Source organism: Falco naumanni, chromosome 1 (assembly GCF_017639655.2).
Source record: "Falco naumanni isolate bFalNau1 chromosome 1, bFalNau1.pat, whole genome shotgun sequence".
Classification (NCBI taxonomy): domain Eukaryota; kingdom Metazoa; phylum Chordata; class Aves; order Falconiformes; family Falconidae; genus Falco; species Falco naumanni.
The window spans coordinates 86,799,902-86,812,804 of NC_054054.1; the positions used below are offsets into that span (position 1 = coordinate 86,799,902).

At 39.4% G+C, this 12,903-nt stretch overlaps 1 protein-coding gene across 9 annotated transcripts in view; it reads left to right on the forward strand.

Moving 5' to 3' along the window:
* ARVCF (ARVCF delta catenin family member) overlaps nucleotides 1-12,903 on the forward strand; it is a 295,429-nt gene that overhangs the window by 205,603 nt on the left and 76,923 nt on the right. For all 9 annotated transcript variants that reach the window (XM_040602791.1, XM_040602773.1, XM_040602802.1 and 6 more), the window contains one exon: nucleotides 6,329-6,828. In XM_040602791.1, the coding sequence (XP_040458725.1) occupies nucleotides 6,329-6,828 (500 nt within the window). The remainder of the gene's footprint in view (nucleotides 1-6,328; nucleotides 6,829-12,903) is intronic.

Sequence of the window (12,903 nt, forward strand, 5' to 3'; positions counted from 1 at the left end):
TATTTCTCTCTAAGCTTTTTAAAGTAAGTTTTTGCTTTTGAAAATGATTAGATAAATGTGATAAATTGGTGTCACTTTAACACTGTTAGAAGCTTTTCTGCATCCCACCGACTTTCAGCTTGGATATCTTCGTTGTGTCACAAACAGAAATCTTCTGTTGGCTGACTTGCTGTGGAAACTGAAATTATTCTCTCATTTTCTTTCCAGTAAGTGCTGTCCTCATTTGGTAACAGTCTAAAGATAAAATAAGGATCCTTCCTGTCACTTCCTCTTCTTGATGCTGTTCTGTCTGAGGGGACTAAATGGAGGTTTCTCATCTGCATCTCTCCTAGTGAGTCTCACCCCCTGTGTGACAAGGAGGCAACCCAGCTGTGTCTGGAGGAGATCGTAGGCAAGGGGATTGCAAGTACAGATTGTTCTTTCCATCCCTTCACTGCTCCATTTGATCACCGAGATAAATAGCTATTGTGCTTTCCTTTTGTCATCACCAGTCTAATTTTAAGCTACTTGTATTTCAGTTTAAACTGGGGGAAAATGTGCCTCCTCAAACATTACGAATCCAGACAAGTGTACAAAGGCAAATATTCCCTCTGTTGGCTCTTCAGTGCTTGTGGTTGGGATTGTTTCTTGTTTTCTTTCATACAGAGTCTCTGATGTAAGAGAGATTATTTTTTGCAAGAAGATACCTGGTGCTTAATGTTCTTTTCCTCAGCGTGTGCTCTGGTTTGGTTTAAGTCAGATTGCATAATAAATTAGGGTGAGAGAAAGGCATTTAGGGGGTATAATACTGATCTAATTTTACTCAAATTCACTTGGGAAGATACTTACACATCTTTAATTGGTTTTATGCCCCTTTTTTCTTCATTTGGTAGGTTGCCTTTATTAAATTAGGAGGTTCTTTACTATAGTCTTTAAAAATACGTAGTCTTACCATGTTGCTAGGTGTTTTATATACAGTCCTTTTCGAAAGAAAAGCAGCAAGTACTGAGTATCTGTCATTCACAAAAAGCATCCCTACTATTATTTGAATATTTTTTTAATTGTTAAATTGATGTTAACACAAATGAGCAGGAAAAAATGGCAAGTCATAATTGATTTTTTTATATATTTTTTTAATTATCTTCTGTTCAGCTTCTCATTTCTTGCCTCTGTGGTAATTTCTTTCCAGAGTGGATCACTGCAGTTTGCACTTGTACTAACATTTGTGGGACTTTTTTCCCTAAAAAGTCTGGAGCAGTTATTGCCTGTGTTACTGTTCCAGACTAGACAAGATAAGAATTTTTAATGTTGACTAAATCAACAACAAAACAGCTTTCTGCTTTTAAATTTTCTGTGGCAGAAGCCTCATCTAAGAGACTAAGACTGTATTTGGTGGTCACTTCATGGTCCAAACTATCATTACCAGGAAGTGAGCCAGATTTTAGATTAAATAACTGTAACGCTGGGTATCTTTCTTGCTTCTATTATGTATAGACAGTGTGAGAATATTGGTATCGCATACCTGCTAGTCACATTCTACTTTTGGTGTCTTTTTTCAGTCTAGACTATGAAGGTTTATATTTGTAGATAAGCTTTCAGTCAGCGCTTCTGGCCTAAGGACCTATTTCAAGCATGGTCTTGCAGCAGCACCCATGCAGGCGTCTCTAAGGCTGGGGAGATAGCTGTGTCTGTCGCTGTAGACTGGTCACTTTGGTTTAATGACCAACTGTAAGTGTAGTCCCGATGAGTCAGTCTAGTTCTGAATCTTCCTCTGTGTGTTCCGGTCAGGGAAGAGAAGCTGGCAAAAGTCGGACCACGTTCCGCAGAGTCTTTAGATTTAGTCTTCAGTGTTTGGCATGCAGTTTCCTACTGAAATCCCAAGCCTTTCTGGTCTTTTATCTGAAGCAGACAGCAGCTTCAAACTGTTACGAATGTAGCAGTTGTATACATTGTTGAGGATTAAGTGTGTGAATCCTTCACCTGTATACTCAAATACACCTGTGTTGAACCACAGGGAAAATGATAAATCCACAAGCTCTTTCCCAGTTTTTAATCTATGCTAGAATGTGTTTTGATCAAGTCCCTGAGACAGGTGATTAGCAAGACCCACGGCATCCTAAAAACTGAGCTGCCTTGCTACAAACAGATGGAAGGCAAGATGCTTCTATTCAGCAACTCTGGCATACCACCAGATCTCCTCAGTCCCAAGAGGGAAGAGCTCTTGGCCTCCTGAGCACAGAGGACTCTATCTGCTGAAGCTCTCATTAGTCCTTCTGTGTCAAGTGGCTTTGCTTTCCAACATAGCTGCTCTGGTGGGGTGAAAGTGAAAATTTGCATTTGACCCCCACCAGTCCCACTCAGAAAGATGATATTTTTATTCTCTTTGTGTTGCTGGCTTTACTAATTTGTCTTCAGAAACTGGGTGTGTTTAGCTTCCTGGTAGGTACTTGCTTTTTACTTCTTCACTCTTTGCCCAGCCTGCACTTTCCTGGCCCCCAAGCCCCTGCTAAAGGAGAGGAGGTGGGACCTGAGCTGGGCCAAACCATCCTCACTGGCACAGAGGGTGGGCATCTCCGTCTGCCCTGGTCAGAGGCTGTGGTAGTTCTGCGTGATGCTTTTGATGTGTTATTTTGCTCCTTTGCAGGTGAGCTGTTTGGTATACTGTTTCCCTTCAATGCTGTTAAGCAATGGCAGAGCTGATACTTAGAGCTTCTCTTGTAAAATATTTCAGGGTTCTTTTCCTTTAATTACAGCATGGGTTGCTTGGGTGGGAGTTTTTTTCTGATTTTTTTTCTTTTCTTTCTCCCAACTTGATCACTGTGTTTAGTCATGTGAATCTGAATTGGTGTGATACTTGCCTTTGCTGAGTTTTCTTGTTCAGCTCAAGTTCAGACCAGGATCTCAGAGTTTGTGGATTATTCAGGATCTTGAAGGGTCGAGTGTCCAGATGTTGTCTTTGCTGCCAGGTAAAGTCATCAGGTTTTCTTCCTGGTGCATTAACCAGTGGTACTTGACACTGTTTCATCCTGCAGAGGAGTGTTAGATCTGGCCTGCATAGGCTTATTTCAGCAATAGGTTTTCTTGTGTTCATCCTTTGTCAACAGATACTTGAGAGACACTGTCTTGTTTCAAAGTGGCTCTCTTTGTGTACTAAAATAGTCATGTTACACATGCAGTCATATTTTTTCACTAAGGTTTTGTGTACTAAAATGGTGATGTTAGAGGTACAGTCATATTTTTTCACTCAGGAGACAGTCCAGCAGAATCAGGTTGAGATTGGCAGGAACAAAGTTGTGAGTGGTTCATGTGAGAATGGGACTGTACGAAAATGCCAACAGTTGTTAAGTCACTTACAGTTCAGGGTCTGTTACTTTGAGGATGCTTTGCTTCTGCTGTGGGGATGGGATTTCATCAGAGGGATCATCAAAGCCTGTTGGCTGTCTTTGGTGCATCAGTAGCTTTGTGTCTGAACAATGAAGAAAAAGCTCTTTTTAAAAAAAAAATCTTTGTAAGAATAAGTAGCAAATTGGGATGCAAACTTTTCTTTAATGACTGATTAAAGAAAATCAGGTATTCATGCTTGTATTAAATAAATAGTGATTGATAATTAAAAAAATAGTGTTGTTGGTACAAGAGTTAAGTGGTGCTCTGTGTTGCAGTTTAAAGTCTTTAAGTCTGAAGTTTTATTTTGGGCAAATGTAATGAAATCAAGGAGCTTTCTGTGGCACAGGGGAGAGGAATACAGCATGAGGAAGGTGGGCCCATCTGTGTGGTTTCGTGGAAATAATGCGAACAAACAGCATCCCGAGACAACAATTATCTTTGTGTATTTGCATAGATGAGAAGGAGAAACTGAATCGTGCAGGTGTAATTGAGGTGGCATACAGTTATCTTGTGGGCAGCTCATAGGACCCAGGCGTGCTGAACTGTGAGTTACCAAGTCAAGCAAGCAACAGCTGTGCAGAGGGTAATTATTAAAATTAATCTTCTGCCATTTTTCGTTTATGCAGTCAGTAAGAATTTAACATGAGGAAGATGAGTTTGAGAAATGAGTTTTTATTATAGTTTTAATGCTGGTTGTCCCAAATTTACATATGTAAAACCAGAATTTTGTCCGAGGAATAGTCGAGGAGGTCTGTTATTACTTCTGCCCTGTGTATATGCACAAAAGTAAACCTTTTCAGTGTTGTTACTTTCTTCTTGGAGTGATGGAAACAGCTTTGTTCTGTAACAGAAAGTCCAACGGCTGTCCAGACACTGTAAATTACTGTGTAGAGGAAGTAATGAATTATACATGCACAAATAACTGCATCGATAAAAGGATTTCTTCAGGCTCATTCTGAGTTTTGGATACTGGCCCATTTTTATCCTTTCATTCAGTTTATGGTTTAGAACAGCAATTAAAGCAACTTAAAGTCAGTAGAGGCACTTTTAATGTTAAAAGCGTTAATTGTACGAGACTAAGTTCAGCCTCCACCTCCGGTTGCTCTTCTCTCCAGAGTCTAGTTTAATTAGTAGTCCCTTTAGGGTAACAGCAACTCCGTTTTCTTTCTGAGTTCTAATGGTCTGTACTTCAGCATGACATCAGAAATTGTTCAGTAACGTCAGTCAGTGCTTGAAAGTTTTCAAGAACCATTTCTTAGCAATTTAAGCTACTTGCTCTACTGAGATAGTAGCTAATCGGAACAGGAGCAAACAGTAAGGCAAAAACCTGCTGCTGTTCAAAAATATACATTTAAAAGAAGTCAGTTTATGTTAACATCTATTAAGAGTAGTATTAGAGGGAAGGGAGGATGAAAAGGAAGAACCTTCTGGACTTGAGGTTTAAAACAATGGGATTAATTGGAATTTTGATTCAGCTCCCGAGTGTGTCACAGCTTTTCATCCTTCTCAACCAAGTTAGCGAGTTGGTGTGAGCCTTCAGGGCAAAGCCTGAGAGAGGATAGATTGTGAAGTGGAAAGTGTTTGTGGGAGTTAGTAACTGTTAGGTGCAAGTCACTTTATTGCCCTGTGGGCTTATTTGCATATAAAACTGAAAAACTTGTGACCAGCGGATCACTGTGTGCAAGCTTTGGATTTCCATTTGTAGTTCTCCTAAGGACTTCAGTGTTACCTCCCAGGTGGGTGCACCGCATATGCACTGAAGCTCCCCCCCACGAGCTATGCATGTTCTAGAGGATGAAAGGTGTCACTTTGAATAAGGGATGAAGTAGATCAGTGAATCTCTAAACAAATTCTGAAGTTTCAAGTGCTTTTCCTTACAAAATGCAGCTAGTTGGAGATGGTGGTGTGGTATTTTGGGTGGTTTAGCTTTTTTTCTGGAGGATAGAGGTTATAGTTGCAGTGGTGGTTGTTAAAGAAAAAGAAGTATTTGTCAAATTTGTGATTTTTATTTTTTTTTTAAAGGATATGGACATTTGTAATGTGAGAATGTACTGCGTTAGAATTTTTAACTGTTGATTGTAACTTTGCCTTTTCTGTGAACTAGCGCAGTAATATCTAAATAGGTGTGTTAGCCAGTTGTGACTGACCTTACCTCAGTTACACACAGTGGGTTATGGCACAAGGAGATGAATGGCATTCGTTCTCATGGTGTAAATGATCTTAAGAGTGTCTAACCTCCAGGTTAATTGCTGATCTGCGAAGGAAAGCTCAGGTATGGCACCGATTTTGGATGTCCAGCAAACTACTCTGGTGTTAAAAGTTGGACCCAGGTCTCTTGACCGTCAGCCTCTAATCTGCATTCCAAATGATTCTGTACAATATAAGACTTTTATTACATGCTTGGGTTCAGGACTTAGGTTTTCCATCATCTTTGACATTGTTTTGTATACTTGTATACTTGTATACAAGTATACAAGTATACTGTATACTTGTATGAGCATCAATGTGGAAATGTAGTGGAACTTCTCAAGACTTGCTGAAAAGTGTCTGTCATCTCTGTCCAGGCCTTGAATGCCTTTAATTAGAGTTTGGGTTTGTTGCAGAAGTAGTGGTATTAATGAAGTTCAGTGTTTCCTGCTAAATTCCTATCATAATTGTTTTGCTAAGTGACCAAAATGAAAGCAATCTGTTTGACTTGCAGTTCTGTCATCGCTTCATCGCTAGCCAAACAAAACTGTGCTGTAGCCCCATCACTGCTGGGTACTCAGCTATGGTTAACTTTCAAATTACTACAAACAAATTATTTGAAAGTGTAAATATGCTACCCCTAATGATGATTGGGATTTAAAAGGTTTGCTCATAGCTGGAATCTCCATACTGACTCAGAGGTACAGAGTGTTTAAATGTGCTTTTTCCCCCCCCCCCCCTCCCCCTTTCTTTCTCTTGGGACTGTTGCTTCTTACAGGGGCTACGATGACCCCATCGAGACGGAGGTGGTTGAAGAGAGGATACCTTACCTTCATGGTGGCTACGCAGCACCGCTGGCACAGCCAGAGAGAGGAAGCATGGCTAGTATTGACCGTCTGGGGAAGCGCTCCCCCTCTATTGACAGCATTCGTAAAGACCCCAGGTGGAGGGACCCTGACCTCCCTGAAGTAATTGCCATGCTCAGCCACCCTATTGATCCAGTCAAGTCTAACGCCGCAGCCTACTTGCAGCACTTGTGCTATGAGAATGATAAAATCAAAAAGGACGTGAGGCACCTGAAAGGGATACCCATCTTGGTGGGCCTGCTTGATCATCCGAAGCCGGAGGTGCATCGTAAAGCCTGTGGGGCTCTCAGAAACATCTCCTATGGGAAGGATAATGAAAACAAGGTGGCTATAAAGAACTGTGATGGGATCCCCGCATTGATCAGACTGTTAAGAAAAACAAATGACATGGAAGTCAGAGAGCTAATTACAGGTCAGTGTCTGTGGTTTCTTTAATGAATTATTCTGTAGAGGAGTCCTCTCAGCTTTAGGAACAACAATTTCTGAAGGTTAAAGCATCGAAGGAGAATTTAGATCACTGGCTGCAGCTGTTTCTTTAGCTGCACCGTGTTTGTGGTGTGAGAAAGCCTAAGGCAAACATGCCCGTCAGGAGGAAATCAAGATTGGCTGAGTATGTTGCACACTCGGATTTCCCTGGCTGCGGAGAGATGGATGGTGCTTCTTGGATGTAGCATGCAACTACATGTGGTTGAGTTACTGAAGCTGAAATGAGTTATAGCAACTTCACTGACAGGTAATTTGTAGTGTGCTTGCCCTCAGCATGTTACAATCATGAGGTAAGATATGCTAATCTCAAACTTTCCTTGTTAATCTCTTATAAAACAATCCTGCTGCATGTTCCCACTCCTTCTTATTGATAGAACAGCAGGTCTCCTCAGGCTCTGTGTCTATGCCAGCCTGGAAAACTCAAATTTTAAGGAGTGTAGAGTCTACAGGTGAGATGCTCTGGACATGGGGTTTCCTTGTTGCAATAATCAGAAAAGGGAGAATTACATTTCAAAATTACTGAGTTTGTGCACACTTTGCAGGGAGTTTTCAATCACTTATAACTCCGTTATTCAACCTGTTTTTTATTTGAACTTAGTCTTGGACATCTTCCAAAAAGAGTAATAAAGTATATGCCAAGTTTCAAAGTTCAGCCATTAAGTGGAAAAGGGTGGAAAAGTAAGTCAGTCCTTAAACTAAGAAGAAATATATTGTTCTTCAGTCTCCCATAACTCATGAGGAGTGAAATGGATTTCCCATTCCCTTCTCAGAAGCAGCAGGGGATGTTTAAATGAAGACCAGGGCAGTTGCAATGAATTTCCATGCCAGAACAGAATTTTTCAGAAAGTTTTGTGAGTACAAAGATGTGTCCAAGGCTGAAACTGTTTAGCTACCTTATCAGTGTTGGATTCTCCAGGCAGACCCTACTGCAAACATGGATTAAGCCATTAGAAGCAAACATCATAATTTGTTTGAGGCAATTTTAGAATTACAGCAGCTCTCCAAGTTTTTACTGGTAATCATGATTCTCCGAGATGAACAGTGACCTGGGTGTTCCAGCTGTAAGAACCCCGGCCATTATAGGATATTTAGCAAACGAGGTCTAAATATACAGTGTAGAAACTAGCAGGGTATTTTTCCAGTCCTTTTCCAGCGAGCTGGTAAAGGACAGCTGGCTGTTTTGTCAGAGATCCTCTAAGTAGCGTGTGTTGGTTGAGCTTTCATTGCTCTCTGTGCTTTGTCTCTTCAGATGGAAACTCTGTAGGTAGTATTTATATTCCATTTGTTGCACTCATTTAGTAGGATGGCTGACTTAATTTTTTTTTTTTTTTAAAATAAAGAATATATTTGTCTACTGTTCCAGTTTACTCAAAACTCATTTCTGGAGTGCTGAAAAGGAATAAATTTATTTCTTTAGATTCAAGGAAGGAGAAGCCAGTCTATAATTTACTGTGAAGGAATATTATTATAATGCTAAGTGGTAATCAGTCACTTTTGAAATGGCAAAAACAAACTGGATGTTTTCCCTTTTCACTCTAAATGGCGATTGCTTTGATTTCCTGTTGATTAATTAGTTTTACAGTTCAGATGCATTCTATTTGACAGTAGCTGCTGCTAATTAAATGTAGTATTTTTATTCCACTTTGGGTTTTGCTATTTAAAGCTCTTTATTTCCCCTTACTGAGAAACACCAGGAATACTGAGGGCATTAATCTAAACAGATGCCCAGTAACAGATGATGTGCATTTAATCTGCACCTAACCAGGAATAATCTCATTCCACTTCTAAAATGATATCACCAGATCCGGTGTGAGACATTCAAGCATCAATATAGAAGACAAGAGTATTCCAGCAATGCCCCTGTGACTGATGCTGGTGGACTTGCAGTCAGCGTTCAAAGCCTCGGCTGATAATGTGGAATTGTCCATTTGAAAAATGATCTCCAAAAGTCAGCAGAAAGAAACAAGAGCCAACTTGAAGTGCAAAGGGAGCGTTCAAGCTCCAAGCGTTCAAAGGGCTGCCACAAAAGGACTGTTTTGTAGCCTCAAAAATTCAGTTCATAATTCTGATGCTCTCATGGTAGAAATCTTGGCTTCCTGTCCAGGTACTTTTCTCTAATGATAAACCGAAGTCTGCCTTTGCCATGCAATTTTTTTAGTCTGTCTGAAGTGAAATCTCTGGGGGCTTCTGCAACAATGCAAAAAAAACCAAAGGGGGGGTGGGGGGTGGAGAAAAGGCAACAACAGCATGCAAAGTTGCTTGCTTTCAACAGGCTGCAAATTCAAATTTGGTATGACACATGGACTTTTCTGTGGTTTAACATTTCTTTAACTCAACACTGGCTGCTTTTCAAAAGCTGAATAGTAATCATCAGCTGGACAACTCAGATGTGGATGAATAATTATCCTGCTTTCTAAAGGCACTTCAGTATTTTAAAGAAATTTGAATAATTCAGATGTCTGAATTCAAAAGCACTCCAAGTCTTGAAGTTTTGCTTCTCTGGGTGTGGGACACTAGTAGCCTGCAGGGCAGCAGGTACATGGGAGCATACAGTAAGACTCATTATCTGCAGCTGGAGAGGGTGCTTTCTGGCAAAAGAGAGCATCATCCTCATCTAATTTGGGAGTCAGTCCTTGGCTGTAGTACAGCTCCGTGGTCTCTTTATTTACTTGGTGATCTGATGCAGCAGCCACAGCTGTCCAGAACAGTATGAATCAGGCCAGCCAGCTGGGGTCTGGTCAGGGGGTTAATGGAGTGGGAAAAAAGCCACACCGATATGTTAAAAATGCCGAAGAGGTAGACGCAGTAGCAAGGGAGCATGAGGGGGGAATCGTATGTGTTTCACACAGCACTGAATCGGTGAGACTTGATGTGTCAGAAGTGTGTTCACTTGACTGCTCCCCAGAATACGGGTTTTGAAGAGCACAGGTTAGTTAAACGTGTTGACATGCAATTTTGGAAGCAGGCTGAGCATACTGATAAAACACTGCTGCCAGATTAAGCAAGTCTGCAGCTTTTTTCTTTCAGATAGCACTGGTTATAGCAGAATTTGAAAATCTTCTCTAGGTTAATGCCATCTCTGTTTTACCGGACATTCTTGATATATCTGCAAATGTCATGAAAACATGATGTCCCTCCAGTTAAGACAGGTGAGGTGTGTAAAAAAACAACAACAACAAAAACCACCTTTAAAACTCAAGATATGTTCATTAAATACCACAGATCTCACTTTTTGTTCTTTTTAAAGTGTGGGGTTACAAAATACCTCCCATCTACTGCACTGAGAAAAGCCTGATTTAACTGTTAGAGAACCCGTAAATAAATCATGAGTAGAGTTGTGATGAGAAATATTCCACAACATTCTTCTTGCATCTCTTTTCTTGAAACTTTATTGCTGAACTTTCAGTGGATCATTTTCTTGAGGAATAGAGAGAAATGAGGATTAAGGTGGTAAGGAATTAAATCTATTCTGATTGGGAAAGCTGCAAAAGTTTTATCGTGAGCGATAATGTTTTTTTGTGGAGGAAATGTTCCCATCAGATATGCAAGACCAAAATTCCGTTACATTATTTGAAAAAGCAATCAGAAGTTCTTAGCTTTAATGAATAATTTTGGTCTTTGGGAGAATATTGCAAGTAATTTTGTTGTTTAATGACATTGCACTGATTTTAAGTCATGCAGAATGTGATTTTTCTGTTACTGTATGTTGCCGAACTGGTTTTAATTGAAAAATGACTGACCTTCAGAATGCTCTGCAGAGGAAATATTTTGATCTAATACTATAACAGAAACTTGCAGATTGATCAGCTTGCTCAGAATTCAAATCTCATGGGATTTATGTATCCTAAGATCCTGTTAGCTGATCAGACACCAACTTCTCATTGAAGTACCATGCTGCCTTGAACTTTGTGAGCTTCCTCCCTCCATTTTCTGTTAGAAGGCTTGTCAGAAGAAGGTCCCTTTTCATGGTGTATTCTGTGAAACAGTAGTTCATATGAGGTTCTCAACTTGACCACAACCTAACTTGAAGAAGCCCAGCTTCCATCTTCAGGACTTTAAATGATAGAAATGAGTCTGTGGAAAAAATGTATACAGGACTGACAGGTCATCCTCAGTGAATATAATGCAGCGTGTTTTACTTTTCCAAATGATTAATTACTTGGTATGGACCATAGATAAAGAATTAAAAAGCTTCTTCTAATTTCTTGGTGACATTGGATTTTTGCAAGTAAGTGTGCACAGCAGGAAGAGATTTCTCTTGGATTGGAGAAGATAACAGCATGTCTGTGTTCTGCCACAATTTCTTTAGAAATCTTCCCACAGCTCCGAGGAGGTGGAGATTTAGGAAATTATTTTGGCCCTACTTGGTCTTAGCATTACATAAAACATATAGCTATGTTTATAGCTTACAGTGATTTTTAATGTATTTTTATAACAATCAGTACTTTTGAAATAAAAACTTGTAACTATGCTTCCTGCTTAAGATGCTGAAAGAGTAGAGGTAATGGTTGTAGTTAGAAGTATATATTACAAATAGTATTTATGAATAAAGATTGATCCTGACGGCGATCATTTTCTGAAAAGCAATAGTTCATTGTCTTTCTCTAGTCCTAAAATTCATGCAATCTGTGCTTGAAAAGGCCAATACTCGTAGTGAAAGCATTGAAAATTCAGATAACTTCATTTCCCTTATGCTGTGTTGGTGACTTGATTTCTCTTGAGTGCTATTCATTTGACTTGATTAAACCTAAGGTTTTAAAAACAGTGTTTCTAGCCTGTTGGATCACTAGTGTGTTATGCTAATAGAGAATGATTTTTAAAGACGGATGTAAAATTTACAGGGATGGGTTTTTTACTCATACTTCATACTGCTAAAACCTACAGTCTGATCTGAATTTGTTCACTTCTGGTTTCTTCTGTGGCTGTCACTAGTGATGTCTTTGCTATGGAATTTGCTTTCTCAACAGCTGAAACAGTGCTGGGATTTCAACCTTTTTGTTTCATAATTTTGAATAAGAAAAATGTATTTCACTGTTTATTTTCTGTATCCTTTCTTGTGGTATATTTTCCCCATGAAGTCAATCTTGAATCTGAATTTTTTTCTCTTGTCTTTGGAACCACAAGATTCCCTGATCCCTGTTTATTTTAGGGTACCTTTCTGTTAAGTGTGGTGCATTTTCTTTCAATTAATGCTGTTCAACAGAGGAATTTTTTTGTTTTCCTTGTGCAAGCGTCAAGGAGAATATTACAAACAAGTGGTTTTGACATTTTTGAATAATTTGAAGAGTGTGCTTTTCCTATGGTAAGACTGTCTTTTATTCTTCGCAGTTTGGGTTTTTTTCTGTGAAACATTTGAAAGATGGGAGGCAGATGACAAATTGAAAAGCTTGTAAATTGTTGTGTTTCTTTCTTCAGAGAGGATGGGGGAAAGGCATTCTGTTTAATTCAGTTCCTGTTGTCTGGTAGTCACTCAATGAGATCAACAGTCAGAATGCTGGCCTGAAATGGTTTATTGCATAAATTGCAGTCAACCTCTAAGAAAAAAATTCCGGATGAGTATGTACAAAAGATCCTTTTGTGGAGGCAGGTAGTTCTCTCGGTCTGGATGGGGTTATCAGCATCAGCAAAGCTGATGTGTGTGGTAGATTGGCAGGTTAGTGCTGTTTTCTGTGTTGCAATCCAGTTAGAATACTATCTAATCCCAGTTGCATTTAGTCTATTGAAAGAACTGTTGGTGAATGAGACTATTGAAGAGGGAGTTTAAAGCTGATGATTTTATTTTAAACATTGGGGTTGAAGGTATTGAAATCTAGACAGAAATCTCTACGTCTTAAAACAAACAAAAGATTTGAGCACTAGAAAACTTTTATACAATCCTGTAATATTAGAGATCTTAGAAATCATATAGTAAATCTTTGTCTTTGTAATGAGGTGTTTCCCTGATTCTTTTTAAGCAGTGAGATTTGCCTTTGCAGTTTTACTAGACAGATAACACATTACG